The 19,140-nt window shown below is 38.1% G+C and overlaps 1 protein-coding gene across 4 annotated transcripts in view; it reads left to right on the forward strand.

The window, feature by feature from the left end:
* Nucleotides 1-19,140, forward strand: part of ITPR2 (inositol 1,4,5-trisphosphate receptor type 2) — a 533,856-nt gene that overhangs the window by 92,825 nt on the left and 421,891 nt on the right. For all 4 annotated transcript variants that reach the window (XR_012324486.1, XM_019936326.3, XM_033866983.2 and 1 more), the window contains exons 3-5: nucleotides 11,807-11,922; nucleotides 12,708-12,794; nucleotides 14,431-14,589. Coding sequence is in view for 3 of the 4 variants with exons in the window: in XM_019936326.3 (XP_019791885.2) it covers nucleotides 11,807-11,922; nucleotides 12,708-12,794; nucleotides 14,431-14,589 (362 nt within the window). In the remaining variant the exon portion in view is untranslated. The remainder of the gene's footprint in view (nucleotides 1-11,806; nucleotides 11,923-12,707; nucleotides 12,795-14,430; nucleotides 14,590-19,140) is intronic.

Here is a 19,140-nt window from a genome sequence, read left to right on the forward strand (position 1 = left end):
AAAAGTGGAAGGAGACGACAAAAAATACAGGGAGAAGAAAATGCCTCCTCATGCTTTGATTTCCCCTGCCCTGTTTTCTGCAGCAGCTTCTCTGTCACCCCGTCTTTCAGTTTCCTTCTTCTGAAAAGCAGGCTCATGTCCAGCCTACTTTCTGCCACTTCCCACTTCTTCAGTATCTACTGCCCTTACTGCCAAACGTGCAACATAGCTGGGTTATGTGTGTCCTTTCCACCTTCAGTGTATAAAAGCACAGACTCTGAAGTTAGTGGTGTGTGTTTGAATCCCAGCTCCGCCACTTGTTTAACTCTGTGACCCTGGGCAGAACCTAACCTTCAACCTCCAGTTTCACCATCTGTAAAATGGGAATGATAGTAGGACCTGCCTCTTATTTTTCTGTGAAGATTAAAGAATCCACGTGGAGCTCTTATCATAGTTCTTGGTACATAGTGCTTGACCATTCAGTGTTAGCTGCTATTAGAGTGTGTGTGTGTGTGTGTGTGTGTGTGTGTGTGTGTGTGTGTTTTGTGGGGAGAGGGTATTTCTTGGTTATCATTCTTTAAACTTTAGTTTTCTGTTCATCTTCTTTTCATCTGGGAGTATCTTATGAAATTAAAAAACTTAAGTGGCATAATATCACAACAAGCATTATGCTTCTGAAACTCCAAGATATAATAAACACAACTGTATTTGCTCATCTGGAATGTAAAGTTGGAAGTAATAATAATGGATATTTATGCTTTAACTTTGAGTATTTTAACCTAGTACTGACAGATATTTAATAGTAGAAGGCTTATAAGATCCAAGGCTGCAATTTTCTGGTCCTTGTAATAGTGAGATTCCAGACCCATCCACAATGTGATAAACACAGCTGGGGCAGGTGAGCCATCTGAGCTTTTTATCAGTAAATACTAGACATGAACTCTACCCTTTCATGCCAATCATCTCTGCCACAATTCCCATAAAACAGAAGGTAGTAAGTAGTATTTGGAAGGGGCTGTCTTCCCAATGCAAGATCCCTTCTACAGCATTTCTCATCTGCCTCTGCCTGAACACTATTGTAAAAGTTCACCTGTCTGTGATTAATTTGTATTTTTTGGACATTTCCAATTGCTGGCAAGATTTTCCTTACATTGAACTAATTGACAGTGAATTAGTATAGAAAAAAATGTCTTCCCCTTTCAGCTTTATAAAGTAAGATTACGCCTACTGTTTCTTTCCTGTGTTGGGCAGTGTTTTCCAGTTCCAACCATTGTTCTTCAAACAACATGATTTCTATATTATGCCTGCTTTCCCATTTGCCCAACTTTGGATACAGGCTATTTTGTCAGGATGCCACTTAAAATGTGGCAGCTGTAATTGAGCCCAATATTCTAGACATCTATAATTTTTTTTTTTGTTTGACCACACGGCATGTGGGATCTTCGTTCCCCAACCAGGGATCAAACCTGCTCCCCTGCATTGGAAGCGCTGAGTCTTAACAACTGGAGTGCCAGGGAAGTCCCAAGGTGTCTATAATTGAGCCTAATATTCTGGGTGTGTCCCTGCTTCTCTGGTTGGGGCTCCATTCTTCCATGAGTAAGTCTAAAATGGCTCCATCAGTTTTCCAGCTGCCACATCACGGTATTCATTTATCATATTTGGGGTGAGCATATACTTTATCATCTAAACCAGGACACTTTTGAGAGTGAAAAAGGACACAATGAATAATTAGGCACAGGTAACAGGCATAAACCAGAATTGTCCTGGGCACACAGGGCTGAATGGTCACTATAATTATATGAAGTTGAATTCAAGTCTATCACATACTGAAACAGTTGAATTTTTCTGAATTTAAATGCAGAACTGTATGTTTGTTTGAAGTTTAATTGTGTTGATGTTTGTCCTGTAGAGATTATTTAAAATCTAGATTTTTGTCTGTCAAATTAGTTATTCCTCCCCAGTCTGCGCCATCGGAAAATTTGATGCACCCCTTTCCTCACCTCCTTCCCAGGCGTTGGTAATGTAAAAGGTGCTTTCCCCAGATCTGCAGCACCAACCCATCTCCAGTTTTAAACTGAGAATCAGGATCTTAGTGTGTTCCCTTCTCAGGTTTTTGCATTTTAACAGGATACAAAAAAGACTGAAACCTTTCGGAGCAGAAATCTAATGATTGTTTCTCAGGCACCTTGGCAGGTGTTTCCCCTGCAGATGCTGAGCATCTTCCATATACCAGATAATAGGTTGTGAATGTAGAGTTACATGCAAACATATTAACTAACGAAAGATACCATTTGATGGATAGGTACTGGAGTAAAGGTAGAGGTTAACTAGAGTGGAGGTGAAAAGGAGGAAGATATATTTAAAAGGGCATCTTCCAGTTTCATTGTAATTGGCTATATAAAAATTTGATGGGGCAGTTAATAAAAGGATAGTTTTTATTTCAAAGTAAAACTGGACTTCAAACGTAATTATAGAGCAAAAAGAAGGTCCCTTAGTAGTCTCAGTTTTCTCTCCTCTTGAGCACAGGATTCCTTCCTCCCTCCCTCCTTCCATTCCTTTCTTCCCTCCTTCCCGTCCTTGCTTCCTCTCCTCCCTCCCCCTCCCCCTCTCCTCCTCTCCTCTCTTTATATTTATTTGTTTTTTTAAAATACTTCGGTTCCCTTAACCCTAACCTATATACATGTATAGCCCTCTAGAATAGTGACTTTCAAACACTTTTAAAAAAAAATAAATTTATTTATTTATTTATTTTTGGCTGTGTTAGGTCTTCGTTGCTGTGTGCGGGCTTTCTCTAGTTGCGGTGAGCAGGGGCTACTCTTCGTTGTGGTGCGGGGCTTCTCTTGTTGCAGAGCATGGGCTGTAGGCACGTGGGCTTCAGTAGTTATGGCACGCGGGCTCAGTAGTTGTGGCTCGTGGGCTCTAGAGAGCAGGCTCAGTAGTTGTGGCGCACGGGCTTAGTTGCTCCATGGCATGTGGGATTTTCCTGGACCAGGGCTCGAACCCCTGTCCTCTGAATTAGTAGGCGGATTCCTAACCACTGTGCCACCAGGGAAGTCCTCAGACACTTTTTATTGCAACTCTCAGTATGGAATACTGTACATTTCACATTGTAATCCAGCATGTACACACACACACACACACACACACACACCCCAGAAACAAGTTTCTTTTTTTATCAGAGTTTAAAATTTTTTTAAATTTTATATTGGAGCATAGTTGATTAACAATGTTGTGTTAGTTTCAGTGTACAGTGAAGTGATTCAGTTATACATATATCTATTCTTTTTCAAATTCTTTTCCCATTTAGGTTATTACAGAATATTGAGCAGAGTTCCCTGTGCTCTACAGTAGGCCCTCAGAAACAAGTTTCTTGAAAAGATTACTTGCTATTGCAGTGTCCTCTACTCCTCTTCCCTTCCCTTCCTGTTCCATTCAATTCTATTCCACTCCATTCCATTCCATTCAAAAATGGCTGATTGAACCAAATAAATTGACTTGAAACATGGTTTTCACAATTACAGTTTTTAAAACACTTCTCTAAAGTTATTGTCCATTGACTGCTAAATTATTTATAGAGATAGATGCTTTATGGTTATAATAAGCAACAAAAAGCTAGTCTCACTTGGGCATAAATCTACAGTAATAATGATGATTAGGACTTCATGATCTTTCTTTGTTCTTATGGGTAAATATCTGCTCACAGAGGACCTAGCACAACAAACTGATTTTGTTTTGGTTCTTCCAGATGAGAATAGCAATTAATTTAGTAGCTAGACAATGAACAGTGAGCAATTCTTCAATCTAAATATTACATAAGTCTCCATTACGTAACTGTAACATGGCATAAAATATCCTGTGTTTGACTTAAAAAAAAATTTAGGCCAGTAGTTATTATTGCAATGCTAAAACTGGTTTAAAAAGCCTATCTCTATAAAGTGAATTTACCTGTCTTAAGAATTTAGTTGTTCAGCTATTCGAAAATTAGGACTTTCCAAGTGGAGACCTTGAGGCCATAAAATTCCCTGCCCACTGTTTCTAACTTTCTGGTTTGTTACTTCTATTAAGTCATAGTTACAGATACTTGGATAGTCTCTTTTTCATACATTTTGGGGCCCTTATAGGAGAAATTCAGGTCTCTAGAAGTATGAAACCAGGGAAAGCTAGACTATCGTGTTGTGTGTTTTAATTTCAGTGAATGTACCTAAATGCACTTTTTTAGCATGTATCAGAATTTTTATTCTTTTTATGGCTGAATAATATTCCATTGTAAATGTATACCACGTTTTGTTTATCCATTCATCTCTTGATGGACATTTGTATTGCATCTACTTTTTGTCTATTGTGAATAATGCTGCTATGAACATAAGAGACTCAACTTTCAATTCTGTTGTGTACTCAGCAGTGGAATTGCTGGATCATATGGTAATCTTATGATCAAACCTTATTTTTTGAGAAGTTGCCATACTGTTTTTCATAGCGGCTGCATCATTTTATATCTCCACCAACAATGCACAAGGGTTCCAGTTTCTCCACATTCACTCCAACTCTTGTTATTTTCTGCTCTTTAAAAAAAAATTAACTGTTCTAATGGATGTGAAGTACATATATTTTTTTATGTTTTAATTTCATAAATATGGAATGTCTTCTATGAAATTACAAAGATGGGCTTTGGACAGAGATTGATCTGGATTAAGTCTTAAAACTAGTTTTGAGACTTTAGGATAGATCTTTAAAACGTTTAGAGTTTTTCTTTCTTCATTTATCAAGCTAATGGTTACCTCAGAGGGTTTTTAGAAGAATTAAATGATGGAATGTGACCACCCCTGATACGTAGGAGACACTATGGCAGTATATTATATACTTATAAATGAAAATACAAGTAAACATATATAAAATATATTATATATGTAAGTATTGTGTATGTATGTGTCTATATGTATAGACACACACATTTATGTATATATAAATTTACTTGCATTTCTTTTCTTTCAGACTTAATTTGTGTAATGGGATTTGGAGACTTGTATTTTGATTTTGGAATCAGTCTGCTTATTACACTTTCTTTTGATTATCACTGTTAATATGATAATTTGAGGATGGGAAAAATTAGTTGAAAAATTATACATTATGATGTTCTGATAGCGATTTCTACTTACGTCTAATGTAATGGTTTGCTTAATGCTAAAATTTACAACTTGACAAGAATGAAAATTAGCATTGGTACATTTGGATTTAGTTTTTCTGCCTCACTCCAACGGAAGCAAAATAGAAAGTTTCATTTGTTTCTGAGTATTTAGCCATTAATCTAGGAATCAGATAATTAATGTTTTTGAGACTAAGATTTTATAACATTCCTATTGATGTCTTACCATTAATTGTATATGCACATGTGGCGTATTTCCCATGAGAAAACATAAATGTTTCTTTTGAAGTATTACAACTCTTTTATATCTATCTATCTATCTATCTAGATATCAGATATTTATGTATCTATGGATGTAGATAGATAAAGCTATATATCAGAGGATCTCAGTTCAAGTTCCAGCTCATTTCCTTACCAACTGTGTGGACTTAAGAAGAGTCTCAGTTTCCTTCTCTGGAATATGGAGAAAATAATCCTGGCTAAATCTCAAGGGTGTTGTGAGGATCAAATGATCTTTATTATCAGTATGTAGTACTCTCTATAGTTCACAAAGTGCTCCATGGCAGTAATCTGTAATGAGCAAACCAACTATGGTATTTAAAAATTTTTTTTTGTTTGTACTTCAAAATTTTTTTTGGAGTATAGTTGATTTACAACCTGTGTTAGCTTCAGGTGTATAGCAAGGTGAAGGAGTTATACATATACATATATCCACTCTTTTTAAGATTGTTTTCCCATATAAGCCAGTAAAAAGCATTGAGTAGAGCTCCCTGTGCTCTACAGTAGGTCCTTACAAAGTATGGTATTAACATCCCTGCCACCAAGGGGCCAGACAGTCACTTGTCAGGGCTTTCAAGCATGCTATGTGTGGTTGAACTTGTTCATATTTATAAATTATTTTAATCTAGAGAGTCTGTCGTGAATGACTAAGGCAACTCACTCTGAGGTTTTGCTTGTTTATCTCAGAGAAGGGAAAGGTTGGATTTTATCTCGGGCCCCTTCGAGTTCTAACATCTTTGCAGTCTACAAGCCTGTAATTACAAAAGGCCGTTTCTCTCCCTCTTGAGTAGTAAAATAGCTGACTTTTGCTTAGAGGAAGTTATCCTGTAATAATTCATGGTCGTCCAGCCATATTGGTCGTCCAGCCATGTTGTGATAAATAATTCATGGTCGTCCAGCCATATTGTGATAAATTTTAATGTTTGCTAACAACTGCAATAAATTTTCTTTGGCCTTTGTAACATTCTAGAGGACACTTTGCCTCTTACATACCCTCTCTGTACTTGCTTTTGACTATGACCAAAGCAGCAGATGTTTGGTTTGAAATTTCCATGCATAAACAAAACAGACTCCTTTTAAAAACACACTCTAAACATAAAGAGTTCTATACACACACTGTATTTCAGGATGCATTTCTTAGAGAAACTGAAGAACAAAAAGAGAGCTACAGTTATATTTTTGGCTAATGAATGTGTACCTCTCCCCTGACCAACTCTGAATTCTAATTGCTGGTGTCTAGTGGCCCCTTGTCTGCCTGTCCCTGACCCTAGGGAGAGTTTTGTTACCACTTTCCAGTTTATCATTGGGAAGCTTCTGTTGTCTTCATGGAATTCTGCTCCATCCTGTTTATATGAAAAAGAGAAAAAGGAAAGCTCCTCCCTCCTCACCTTTCTCCATGTGGAGATAATAAAGCCCTTGGCAACCACGTTCCCTGTAATCAGTATGAGATAATTTTACAAGCTACCATGGAAGAGCCTGCTTTGTGACAGGCATTTGCTGATGGTTTAATTATGTCTTGCCTCATTTAAATCTTACAACATCTGGGGAATTCCCTAGCGGTCCGGTAGTTAAGACTTTGCCTTCCAAAGCAGGGGTGTGGGTTCGATCCCTGGTCAGGGAGCTAAGATCCCACGTGCCTTGGGTCCAAAAAACCAAAACCACAAAAACAGAAGCAATAGTGTAACACATTAAATAAAGACTTTAAAAATAGTCCACATCAAAAAATTAAAAAAAAAATCTTACAACATCTTTTGGAGGGAGGAGAAATGAAACAAAGTTTTCTTTCCACCATTACCAAAGGAAATTGCAGGCAGCTACATAACTTGAACATCCTATATAATAGCCCAGAATGGAGTCCTATAGTCAATTTCTGGGGTGCAGAAGCTGCCTTAGATACAAATATTTTAGGAAGTACTTGTATACATACAAAGCAAAACGTTTCAGAACTATTTAGTGAGGTATTGTGAGTGGAGGTTTAGACTGGGTTCTTTCCAGACGTACATGGAATCGCGTGAGAAAGTTAGTTCTTTGATTTACAGGGTTATATACCATGGATTATGTGCTCCACACCATTTGAATGGCTTTCATATTTCTTCCCTCCACTAGCATTTATTCGCAGGTTAAAGATGCCAGCAGATCTTTTGGTTTAACACGAGCACTTCTGGGAGGCTTGGTTTCCTTCCACGGTTGTAAAAAACCAGTTCTAATTCTGAGACATTGTTTTTAGCATATTGTCCGACTGAACATAGCCCATTTTGTCGAATTTCTAACATTTCCTAAACTTATGTAATTCTGTGAAATTGCTGGCCATAGTTCTTAAGGTTAAGCTTTTAAAAAATTTAACTCAAATTACTTCCTTCTCTTTGTGCTTTTGGTGTTTGCTCTATGAAGCAAATCTTGCCTTTTTTATTATTCTTTGAGTCTTGAAATGCTGAAAAGATTGTTGTTACCTAGTTAATAAATGACACTGAGCAGGTTTCTAATTAGAAAACCCCCCCCAAGACCTTTTTTCCTAGCAGTTTATACATCTCTAACTTTAGAGAATGAGCTGACTAAGGGATTCTAGAGAGCTAGTTCTAGAAGCAGGGTGAGGAGTGTGAATAGCTCTGGGTTCCTGCATGCCAGAGAAACACAGGCTCTTCGTCAAAGGCTGCATCCATGCCGGCGCTAGTGATTGCTCCTGCATATTTTAAAAGATATTACAAGGTAATGGAGATTTCACCCTCTGCTCCCTGCCATGCTGTTTCAGGGAATTCAAGAACTGTATACAAAAACACATCGTGGTATCTTAAAACAAAGGGGCGAACACCTTGTCACGAATTGGGCACTTTTGGGTTATGTTTGTGTTTAATCCAAGAACTCTACTTATTGAAGCTCTTTGCTGAGAGCTCTGTAATGGTTTAGTCACCTCTCAGTGAAACTATCGCTGAATGAATGAAGCAATATTGATAATAATACCTTACATTTAACATTTATAATAGGCCTTTCAAGTTCACAGAGTAGTTTCACAGATTCTCTTTTTTGCGCATCTCAGCAGCCCTATGAACTAGGCGTGGCAGGTATTATTAATGCATTTATTATGTAGTAAATTTAGAATCAGACAAAATACGCGACTAGTCCAAGACCAGTAGATTTTTAAAAAAGTTTTCCAAAGGAGGCAGAGAGAGAATTACACACACACACACACGCATGCACACACACACACACACACCCGTCAGAATCACCACCACCACAAGCATTTTTACAGACATCTGCATGCCCTAGGTTCCCTCCTGTCAACCAAAATACTCCTGTGATATTAGTTGCCACACAGAAACAGATCGTTTATTTACAGAATGAGATGCCTCCTGGGGAGTGTTGCTGAGGAGAGCCATACAGCTGAGGCCCTGAAAATGGAAAGGGCTGTGGAAATCTAAGCCTTAGTGTCTCAGAGGGAGTGGATGGAAGCCTGTTTGGCCATCCTCACTCTCTTTCTCCCTCGCCCTTCCCCACCCCACACTAAGAGATAAGACGAAGCCTGTTGGTTCTACTGCTTTGTTTTTAAATCTACAGCTACCCTAGAACTCCCATACGCCCAGATTCAGATCCTCCCTGGCTCTCATCACACTGGCAGTTGGCTTTTGTGCTGGGTTTCTTGCCTCGTGTTCACATCATCCTTCACGTGCTGTAAGAGCTGAAAACCCTGTATAAGAGTTCGCATTTTCCCTGGGATGCAGTGCATACTTCTAACCTAGAACATGGCACTCTGCAGAGGCTGATTTCAGCCAGCCTCACCGATTTCATTTCGCAGCTGGGGCTGTCGTTTTTTGGCACGGTTGGCAGGTCCCTGGGCATTCTCCTTCGCTGCCCTTGTACCGGCCATGGGCTCTGGTTGGGACGCCCCTCCCCTCTGAGCATTTGAACCCTCTTGCGAATGTGCTGAATTAGTATGGGTTCTTTAACACTTGACTTGTGCCTTCTTTTTTGGAAGACTTTTCTGGCCTCCCCTAAAGAATGTGAAAGGTCAGATTCATCTCTGAACCACACAGCACCTTCTCCAGAGACCCATTGAAAAACTTCAGCCTGTTTCACCCGCTAGACTGAGAGCTTCTGAGGACAGGGTCTGAGCCTTACAGCACCCAGAGGCACAACCTAAGCATTAAACCTTAGTTGGCTGGATGCTTAACTTCGCTTCACAATCACTTTAGCTATGATGACGAGGATCACGACACCCAGTTTCTTTCCTAGTTACCTAAGGATACCACTAGTTAGGAGTGCTACTGGTTGGTCTAGAATTTAGGACAAATATTTTCTTTGTCAAAAGACCATTTCCTGGGCTTCCCTGGTGGCACAGTGCTTAAGTATCCGCCTGCCAGTGCAGGGGACACGGATTCCAGCCCTGGTCTGGGAAGATCCCACATGCCGCGGAGCTTCTAAGCCTGTGCGCCACAACTACTGAAGCCCGCGCTCTAGAGCTGGTGAGCCACTACTGAGCCCGCGTGCCACAACTACTGAAGCCTGCGTGCCTAGAGCCTGTGCTCTGCCACAAGAGAAGCCACCGCAATGAGAAGCCCACGCACCTCAACAAAGAGTAGCCCCCGCTCGCCACAACTAGAGAAAGCCACGTGCAGCAACGAAGACCCAATGCAGCCAAAAGAAAAAAAAGAAGAAAAAAAAAAAGACCATTTCCTAATGAACTTAATTAGGAATTTGAAGTAATGGAGAAGAACACATTTTTTTTTCTCTTTTCATAGTTAAAGGAAGTCAGAAGTAGAGACTGCAGATTATAGAGTTCAGTTCTACTTGAATATGGACTTGTGTTTTTGCTGCACTAAACAATGTAGAGTTTGGCCACTTGCCTGATACAGGACAGTCTAAGTAGCCTGCTGTATTAAATTGGGAGTACTCTTTTGGAGCTATCTGTAAACAACCTCTATATGTGTGCTTGAAAAATTGTGTATTCTCTTTGTAGATACTAATATATGGAAATATTTTCTAGGGCTAATTAAATATGTTGTCAAGAAAAACAGTTTTCAGGTCCAGTTATTTGGTTTTCACACCGTTGTTCTAAGTGATGATTCCTGTAACCTACTGTAATTCTAACAGTCTCTCAACCAACTTTCAGCAGTTAGAAGGTGTCTGTTTTCTGTTGGTTATAAAATCTTTACTCATCCACATAAGTAACTTTTAGACCAGAAGTTAATAATGTTTTCTATAGCTTTGTATGTGTAGGTGGGAGGTAATCAATAGAACTTGTGTTTATAATTACAAGCTATAGGAGAAAAGTCATTATTTCTTCTGACTTTGAAAAATTCCTTAAAAAATTTATGGTCATATTTCTTGGTCATGTGTGCCATTAGAACCATAAAAAAGTGAGATATGAAAAGAGGTCGTCTCATTTAATTTTATAATTAATTTTAAAGAGAATAAAAGAATGAGTGCACATATAGTATAGTCAAGAATGTGGCTAAAATGTATGTTTGAGCTGACTGAGTTTTATTTTTGTGAAACATGCTTGAAAAATGGGAATGATTATAAATATTAACACATCGATCAAAACAAGGTAAATTTGTTACATAGAATTCTTACAATTTTTTGTGAGAAAAATGAAAATAATGTTTAGATCTTCTATATCAATACTCCTTTATTATAGAATATTCGGACTTGACCTTTATTCTAGATTGTGTGTTATCCACTCCACAAATGTACAGAATCATTAGCATATGAAGGCCTTTGTTTAGTCAAACTTTCATTTTCCTAATTAAACAGAAAAAAATTTGTTTTTTGACTTAGAGATATCACTAACTATATTATTCCACTATGATTTCCTAACTTGATATTTAGTAGTAGAGTTAGGACTATAATCTTGATTTAGTTTTTTTTGTTTTGCTTTGTTTTTCCCTTATAACATACTGCGTCTCAGATGTCTACACCATGTTCACCCCAGGTATGTGGAAGCTTGGGGAATAGATGACTGAAATGCGACTGCTTGATTACTGTGGTTGTTTCTACTTCTTCCATCACTTTGGCTGTCAAAGATACATACCATGAATAAGTAATTAATTGTGCAAGGTCAGATGAGGCAGTGAAAGGCACTAATCTCATTCTATTGACTTTCTAAGTCCAGGCACCTTATTATAATTAAGAAGTGCTTTATAATGATTACATTGGTTTGATTTCTTTATAAATCACGCTAGCTGTGATTTCCTATAAATTAATGAAAAAGAAGGTATTTTAACAGGCTAAATGATTATTTAAAAAGGATGTTATAGGGATAATTTAACAGTTGACTGGAGTATGGGCTAGATGATGTTTAAATGTTATTTATACTCAGGGATTCCGAGATTCCAATGCTAGGCTATAAGGGAAGTCTAAGAAATGGTGGTCTCCTTAGTTACAGTGTTTTTGTTTGTTGGTTTGTCATAGACTGCCTCTTTAAGGTGTGCCCTATGAACCGATATTCTGCTCAGAAACAATATTGGAAAGCCAAGCAAGTTAAACAAGGGAACCACACAGAGGCAGCCTTGCTGAAGAAATTACAGGTAAGGGCCAGCCTTCCATCTGTCTGGTTTAGGCTAGGACAAGTACAGCAATAACAAAAGATCTATTCTGTAGCTTAGTGATTTCACTCAATACGCTGAGATTCAGAATAGATGTGGCAACACATTAAAAACGGAAAGGACTTTAAAGTTACAGGGTGTGGCTACTGATTTCCTGGAATGTAGGTAGTGCATTTCTGCTGTTTATTCAGGTGTGCCACACTAATTCAGATATTCACATCACACTGAAAGCCAGTCCAGAATCTCTGCAGGAATACCAAATCCAGTTGTATTTTACTTGACATAGTACCTAATTTTTTTGAAAGACAATTGGAAAAACATTGAAAGTCTGTTATTTCTGATCTGGGCTCTGTGGAAATTTAATAGAACTTATTTTGTGGCATTAAAATTCCTGTTACTTTTGAATTGAAACTGAATCTTGAGGCTTTTGAAATTTACCTACTATGTTTGGTTTCTCTAGCAATACTCCTTCTGAAAATAATTTTATAAGACCAAAGTGCCTAGTACTTTTCTGAAATTTCCAACATAAAAGCATCTCAATATATTTTGGGCTACATTTCAGCATTAAAATGAGAGATTTTTATCGCACATTATCATCATGTATTTAATTATTGCCCCTCTTTCTCCCGAAGCACCAAGAGCAAAGCAACCCGCCTATTTTAGTCTTGGTTGTATTCTTTGTTCCTAAAATAAACCTTATTTCTTTGTCAATTATTGTGTTCTGTTTTCTATGCTTCCACACTAAATATCTGATAATCAATTTATAGCATGCTGCAGAACTGGAACAAAAACAAAATGAATCAGAGAATAAGAAGCTGTTGGGAGAAATTGTGAAATATAGTAATGTTATACAAGTAAGTGTCTATTTACTTTTGCTTAAAAGGGGTGAACATTTTATGGTTAATTTGCATTTGGTAGGAATGCCAACCTGCCTTAAAATTGGGGGGATACAGTGGTTTGTTCTTTGGTGGGAATTATACAGTGTGATATTTTCTGTTAATATTCAGCACACCGTTCTGTATGAATAAATCTGGTGCATACACGTAAAGAAGTGAGCTTATCCAGATGTACGCACAAGTTATTAAATCAAAAGGAAGAAAATGGGGAAAGCCTGTAACAAAAGAGTCCTTTAGAATTAATGGGACTAACCTGTAACAAATGAAACTTTATGTTTTCATTTTGTAGGGAGGAAAGTTTTCAAATTGTACTTTTAGATGGGAACTGTCCTTGAGGTATTAGCTCTTCCATTTCAATTAGTATACACACTGATTTCTCTCAGCAGCATTTCTTTCTTGTGCTTCACTTAGATCTTTTAGCTTTTTACTCGGGTAGTTGTGAATGCCCCACCTTGTTCCAAAAAGAATGTAAGGCATTTTCAAAAATACATTCCACATAAGATAAAATATTAATAGAAATAAATAAGGCAACTGGATCAAAGGGAAAATAATGATTGCATGAATAAAATGAAGTCAAGGGTGAGGCATGTTTATAAAATCCATGCTGTAAAGGCTGATAAGCTTTGGCTGGAAGCCTTTTTGTTGCTTGAGTAGCTATAAGGGCAGTGTAAAATATTACAGCATTCACATAGAAGGTCCGTACAGAGAGCTAAGTCAGAAGTTTGGAAGCACAAACATTCCCCGGAAGAAGACCAGAGAACTGTTTCTCCAATGAGCTCTCATAAAGAGGGCACTGTTTAATATAGTAAACAATGGCCTTAACAACTTCCTTACTGTAAATACTACAATGAGGTGTTTCACAGAGCTGTTTCAAAAAATAACATCCCCTGATGTTTTGTTATCGGCCAATGGCAAAGTGTCAGAGCACAGGACTGGCAAAGCGGTTCTCTGATGGTACAAGAGGAGAGCCCTGGGTCTGCGGCTCCCTGGACGTATGAGTTAATCTAATGATAGATTGTGTGATACCTGTGGCTGCATGTCCCTTGGGCTTCTGCCCTCATCTGAGAAGGAGTGGGATTGCATCCTCTTATGGAAGTGGCAGAGTTTATTTAGGATGGGCAGGCTGTCTCCGCACCCAGGGGGTGAGGGCTGTCTGCAGGCAGGGGTGGTTAATGACACTAAGTGGGTAGGTGCATTATTACAGGTCCTCGGTTATTCTTTAATATGTTCTGTCTTTGTGGCCAGGCAGGGATTGAGAAAGAATGTAGTTTGGGGGGACCTCCTGGTCTCCTTTGGAAAGCTTGGGTTTATCCTATTATTTATCAGTAGATGAAAATCATTCAGAAGTGTCCCCTGGTTTGTTTTCCTTATGTGCTCACTTCATTATGAAAGAGAATCGGGGATGGAGGTGAGGAGGAACCCAAAGAAAGGCATCTTAGAAAGATGGTGACTGTGGAGTCTGGAAAGAACTTCTTTGTTTAAACTCTATCCCGAACCATGTTATGTGGGCACATGATATAAGTATAAACACATATATGCAATTAGCAGAGGAGATCAAAGAATAAAGGCGGTAATCCATATCTTTCTTCTACAGCTACTGCATATAAAAAGCAACAAGTATCTGACTGTCAACAAGAGATTACCCGCTTTACTGGAGAAGAATGCCATGCGCGTGTCCTTGGACGCTGCAGGAAATGAAGGGTCTTGGTTTTATATTCATCCCTTCTGGAAGCTGAGAAGCGAGGGTGACAATGTATGTAACTATAAGATTAAGAGAAAAGCAGCACATTCTTAAAGACTGTAGCTCTTAGTAGTAGAGAATCCAGAAAGTGCAAAGAAAACAGATATAGTTTTCAATCTTCAACATATTATTTTTATGTTAATTTCTTTAATAGGTTGAAAGCATTTATTTATAGTAAAAATTGTGCTCAGGAATCATAAAAAGACAAAGATCAGATTAATTTAAAAACATCTTCCAGCCAGAATTTGTGTGAAAGAATTTAAGAACGTTAATCTTGGCTGAGACTTTTAAGGGAGAGAGAGGCAGAGTTTGCTTCTCGGCCTGTTCAGGAGGGAGCATGGCTGTAAGGAAAAAGAGCTGTGTTGCAGAAGATGGAGTCTATTCCTTTGAATTAATAGAGTGACACAGCAAATCATGACAATATGTCATTTACTGCCTCTGTAGCCAGTTGTTTGCAGTCTGTACATCTTAATAGATGTGTAATGAATGAGGAGCTATAGATTGGCAGTAGCTCATTGACGACAATACTTAAATACGTTGTGGAATGCGAGCGTGTTGTAGCATGTGAATTTTAGTAGTTGCTAAAATATTTTCCTGCTACTTTAGAGCAGAGAAAATAAAATTATGTGCAATGATTCAACAGGATCAATAGTTAGATATTTTTGTGTGTAATAAATGAAGTAGCAGGTGACAGTCCCTGGCACATGGAAGATGCTTAATAAATTCTGGTTGACCCCAAATACAGAATAACTTTCATAAATAGACGACTTTACAGATATTGGGTCAGGTGATCAAGAAAAATAGTTGAGATTAAAAAAATTAACATAAAAATTCAAAGCAATATAAAAGTGTAATTATTCTGACAGTTCTCTCAATCAATACTGTGATGACATTTTAAAATGTATTGGGGCTTCCGTGGTGGCGCAGTGGTTGAGAGTCCGCCTGCCGATGCAGGGGACACGGGTTCATGTCCTGGTCCGGGAGGATCCCACATGCCGCGGAGCGGCTGGGCCCGTGAGCCATGGCCGCTGAGCCTGCGCGTCCGGAGCCTGTGCTCCGCAACGGGAGAGGCCACGACAGTGAGAGGCCCGCGTACCCCCCCCCCCCAGAAAAAATCATTAAAATGTATTGGCTGTTTCTTGTCTTAGAAATGTCTTCTGTTGTAGTGAATCTATTTTTTCCAGTGAATTTTGAAGTCCAAATTCAATTCTACGGGATGCAAGCTTCATGGTTTAATTTGGTTAATAAGTTATCTGATGATATCCTCCTTAGGTAAGGTTTGGGAGAAGCATGGCATGTAGAAATGTAGTGCACTTTAAATCTTGTGTTGGATTTCTTAAAAATAAGTTCTCTTTTTTTTTTTTTCCTTTTGGCATCAAGTGATGTATGCTGTGAGCATGACATATATTTTAATTTCAGTAGGTAGTTAATTACAATCAACTCTCAATTATTCGGGGACTGGTTATGCAGTTTATGAACAACCTGTGTGTTTGGATGCCCTGTTTTGTAATGCTCGTTCCCTTCTCCAGCGGGGCCCCCCGCCTCACTCCCACTGAGTACGGTCCCTGTTGGCAGGTGGTCAGTGAATTTCAAAACAAAATGTCAAAACAAATAAAACCTGAACTCAAGCTCTAAAGGAATGTGATGAAATGATTGGATAAATTGGGACCTGTGACTAGCTGTGGATTTTATTAATTAATTCTGTCTAGTTTTCCGTTCTATCTATTCCTTTCCCTGCTCCCAAATGCCTTTACAGGCTCAAAGAGAGTTGAATGTAATGAACTATTTCAAATAATTAGTTGTATTGGGTTGTGGGGTGGGGAACAACCTACCACCCAAACATTCCATCTTGGTTAAAATGGACAATGTAATTGTTAAGTGCGATGTACAGATCCTCCTTATATAGATGTACTCTATAAAGCATGGCTAAAGCAACCTTACACGCTGCTTTTTGCTGAAATAGCTCACTGTTTTTGCTCGCCACTGTGTAGCTTTTATGTGTGATTAAAGTTGCTGTGAAAACATAAGCATATCCACAGCCCTATATTTGCCATATAAATAATTGTATCGTAATGGTCATTTTCTTTGCCAGGAATAGGTAGCATTTTTCTAAAATATAAGCCTACTGTATTTTATTGAAGGCAATTGGAAACACTGTTATTTCATAACAAGTGGTTTAATTACTGTTGATTTTCTTTAAAAACATATTAAACTTAGGGGAGGAAATTGCAAGGTTTAAAGGACTTTAAAATTCCTATTTCACTATTTAGCAATTAGTTAAGTTGCGATTTAGGTTATAAGTATCCACAAGATGTTCAGTGACCAAAATGAAATGTAAGAATGAAGCTGATGATAGTCTGGGGAGAAAAATGCTCGTATCCTCAAAAATCAGTTGTTTCTACTGTTTAAGGACACCTTTGTCATTTATCTTATAGAATTTCGGGGTGGATAGTTTTGGGGGAAAATAGATTCATGGATACCTCAGCTGTATAGAAGTCCTCACTTGCTGTTGCTCAGTTAGAAAGTCACTGGGGACAGCCTTGAGCAGAGTTCATAAATATTTCATTTTCATTTATCTTCCCATGATTGAGTAGTTAATTTTTCATTTAAAACTTTGATCTAAGAAGGCCTTAGTTCTTTACATTGGTGGTAGATTTTAAAGGGGAGAAAAGGCCAGATATTCTTTCAATCAAGAAAAAAACCCAACCCTTAGGGAAAGAGTCTCCTTAAATAGCAAGTAGATTTTGCTGTTTTGCAAAACTAGACCCCTTGGAATTCTGGTGAAGGTGGACTCGATCCCTGGTGTTTTGATTTCTATTGCAATGTTCTTTTCACCACATCAGGTGCCACTTCAAAAGAAGGGTAGCTGCCAGTGGCATTACATTGCTCTTCATTTTCGGTAAAATCCCATCGTGAATCTTACATGGCTGTTAACGTAGAATCAACAGACGTGCTTTTGGAATTGCAGGTTTTTTAAATGTTTGTGCACTAGGGTGAATGTGATATGGCAGAAAATTCAAGTTCTGCTTTAAATATGTGACTTCTCAGAAGGCATCTGACCCTATCAGTGGATCAGGCTCCATGCCTGTACTCGTCTGAAAATATTACCAAGTTCCATATTTACCAAGTTATCTAAGTAGATGTGAATTCCCTGAAAATAGAGACTATTTATTACACACTTTTGTGTTATTCCTGGCACTTCTTACCGTTCTTTTTATATCTTATGATTAGCATCTTGTCCATTTCATTTGTAAGTTTTATTCAGCGTGGGTAGTCAAAGTAACTCTTGTCAAGAACAAGACCTAGGACCTGGAAATTAGTGAATTAATGCTAGATTCTCCTTATGAATACCATTCTTATGAATCCGTGGAGTTGGTGACATTTTGGCTATATGGCTAGTCTCTTAAAATTATATAAGACTTTACAGGTGGTGTTTTGAGGTAAAACTAACTTTGGGATTGGCCCAAAGCATACAGACAGCTATAATAAACAGTAAGACTTAGAGCAGTGAATATAGGTGCAGTCAAAAGTATTCTTTAAATTGGAAAGAAATAGCTAAAATATGTCATTATATTTAGCAACTTACTGGCTAATATTTGTATGGTACAGATAAGAATGACAGTGAACCAAATCGAATTGTTCTTTAAGAAATTGGAAGACCAGATATAGCCCTGGCAGAATGTGGTATCGAGTCCCAGTGTTTAGGGTATGGAAGACTACTCAGGCTTCTACATGATTCTGAGACTTGCCTTGGTGTCATGTGCAATAACACATGTTTTTGTTTTTCGAGGGGATGTTGAAAATATGTCTATGTCATGTTGACTTTTATTTTTTGTTTATAATTTAATTGTTTAAAACAGGCAACAATTCATGGTTCAAAGATAGAAAACAATATAAAGATATATCGGGAAACGTCTCTCTCTTTTTTTTCATGTCCTCAATTCCCAGTTCTCTCTTTTACAGTTAACCACTGGGAGAATTTCTTATGCGTACACTCCTACTCTCTTTCCCTTTTTTATACAAATATAGGCCAGTTCTGCCCCCTCATCCTCTCACTCAACACAGTTTCTTTATGATTTTTCCTTATCTGGACATATAAAGAGTTTCTGTGATGGATATTTTGAGTCACAGCATCTGCCTGATTATGGACTTGAAAGGCAGGATGGTGAATAGAGACCAGTCCTGTAAATAACAGAAGCTATTCCTGCAAACTAGAGGATAACCTTCTGTTGCTCCATTAATGAGCTTGAGGCTTCTCTATCACATTTAAATCTTCAGATATAGTTTGTGCCAACAGTACTATAGGTGAATGTAGACTCCTGTGTATAATTTATTAAAGGTTAATTTATATTAAAAGTGTGAAATTGTGTTCCTTAAAATCTTGGTCTAGGTTCAGATCCAGGGAGAAGAAGTCCTGTCTGTTTTTACTGTCTGAGTCCTAATTTGTTTTTCAGTTGTCTACTAATCTACTCTAATATTCAGTTGATATGAAATATGTAGAGGGAAGGTGTTGGTTTTCATTTCTGAGATGGTGGTGAGCAATTCTCTGAAGGAGAGTGTAGG

Source organism: Tursiops truncatus, chromosome 11 (genome assembly GCF_011762595.2).
Source record: "Tursiops truncatus isolate mTurTru1 chromosome 11, mTurTru1.mat.Y, whole genome shotgun sequence".
Taxonomy (NCBI): Eukaryota; Metazoa; Chordata; class Mammalia; order Artiodactyla; family Delphinidae; genus Tursiops; species Tursiops truncatus.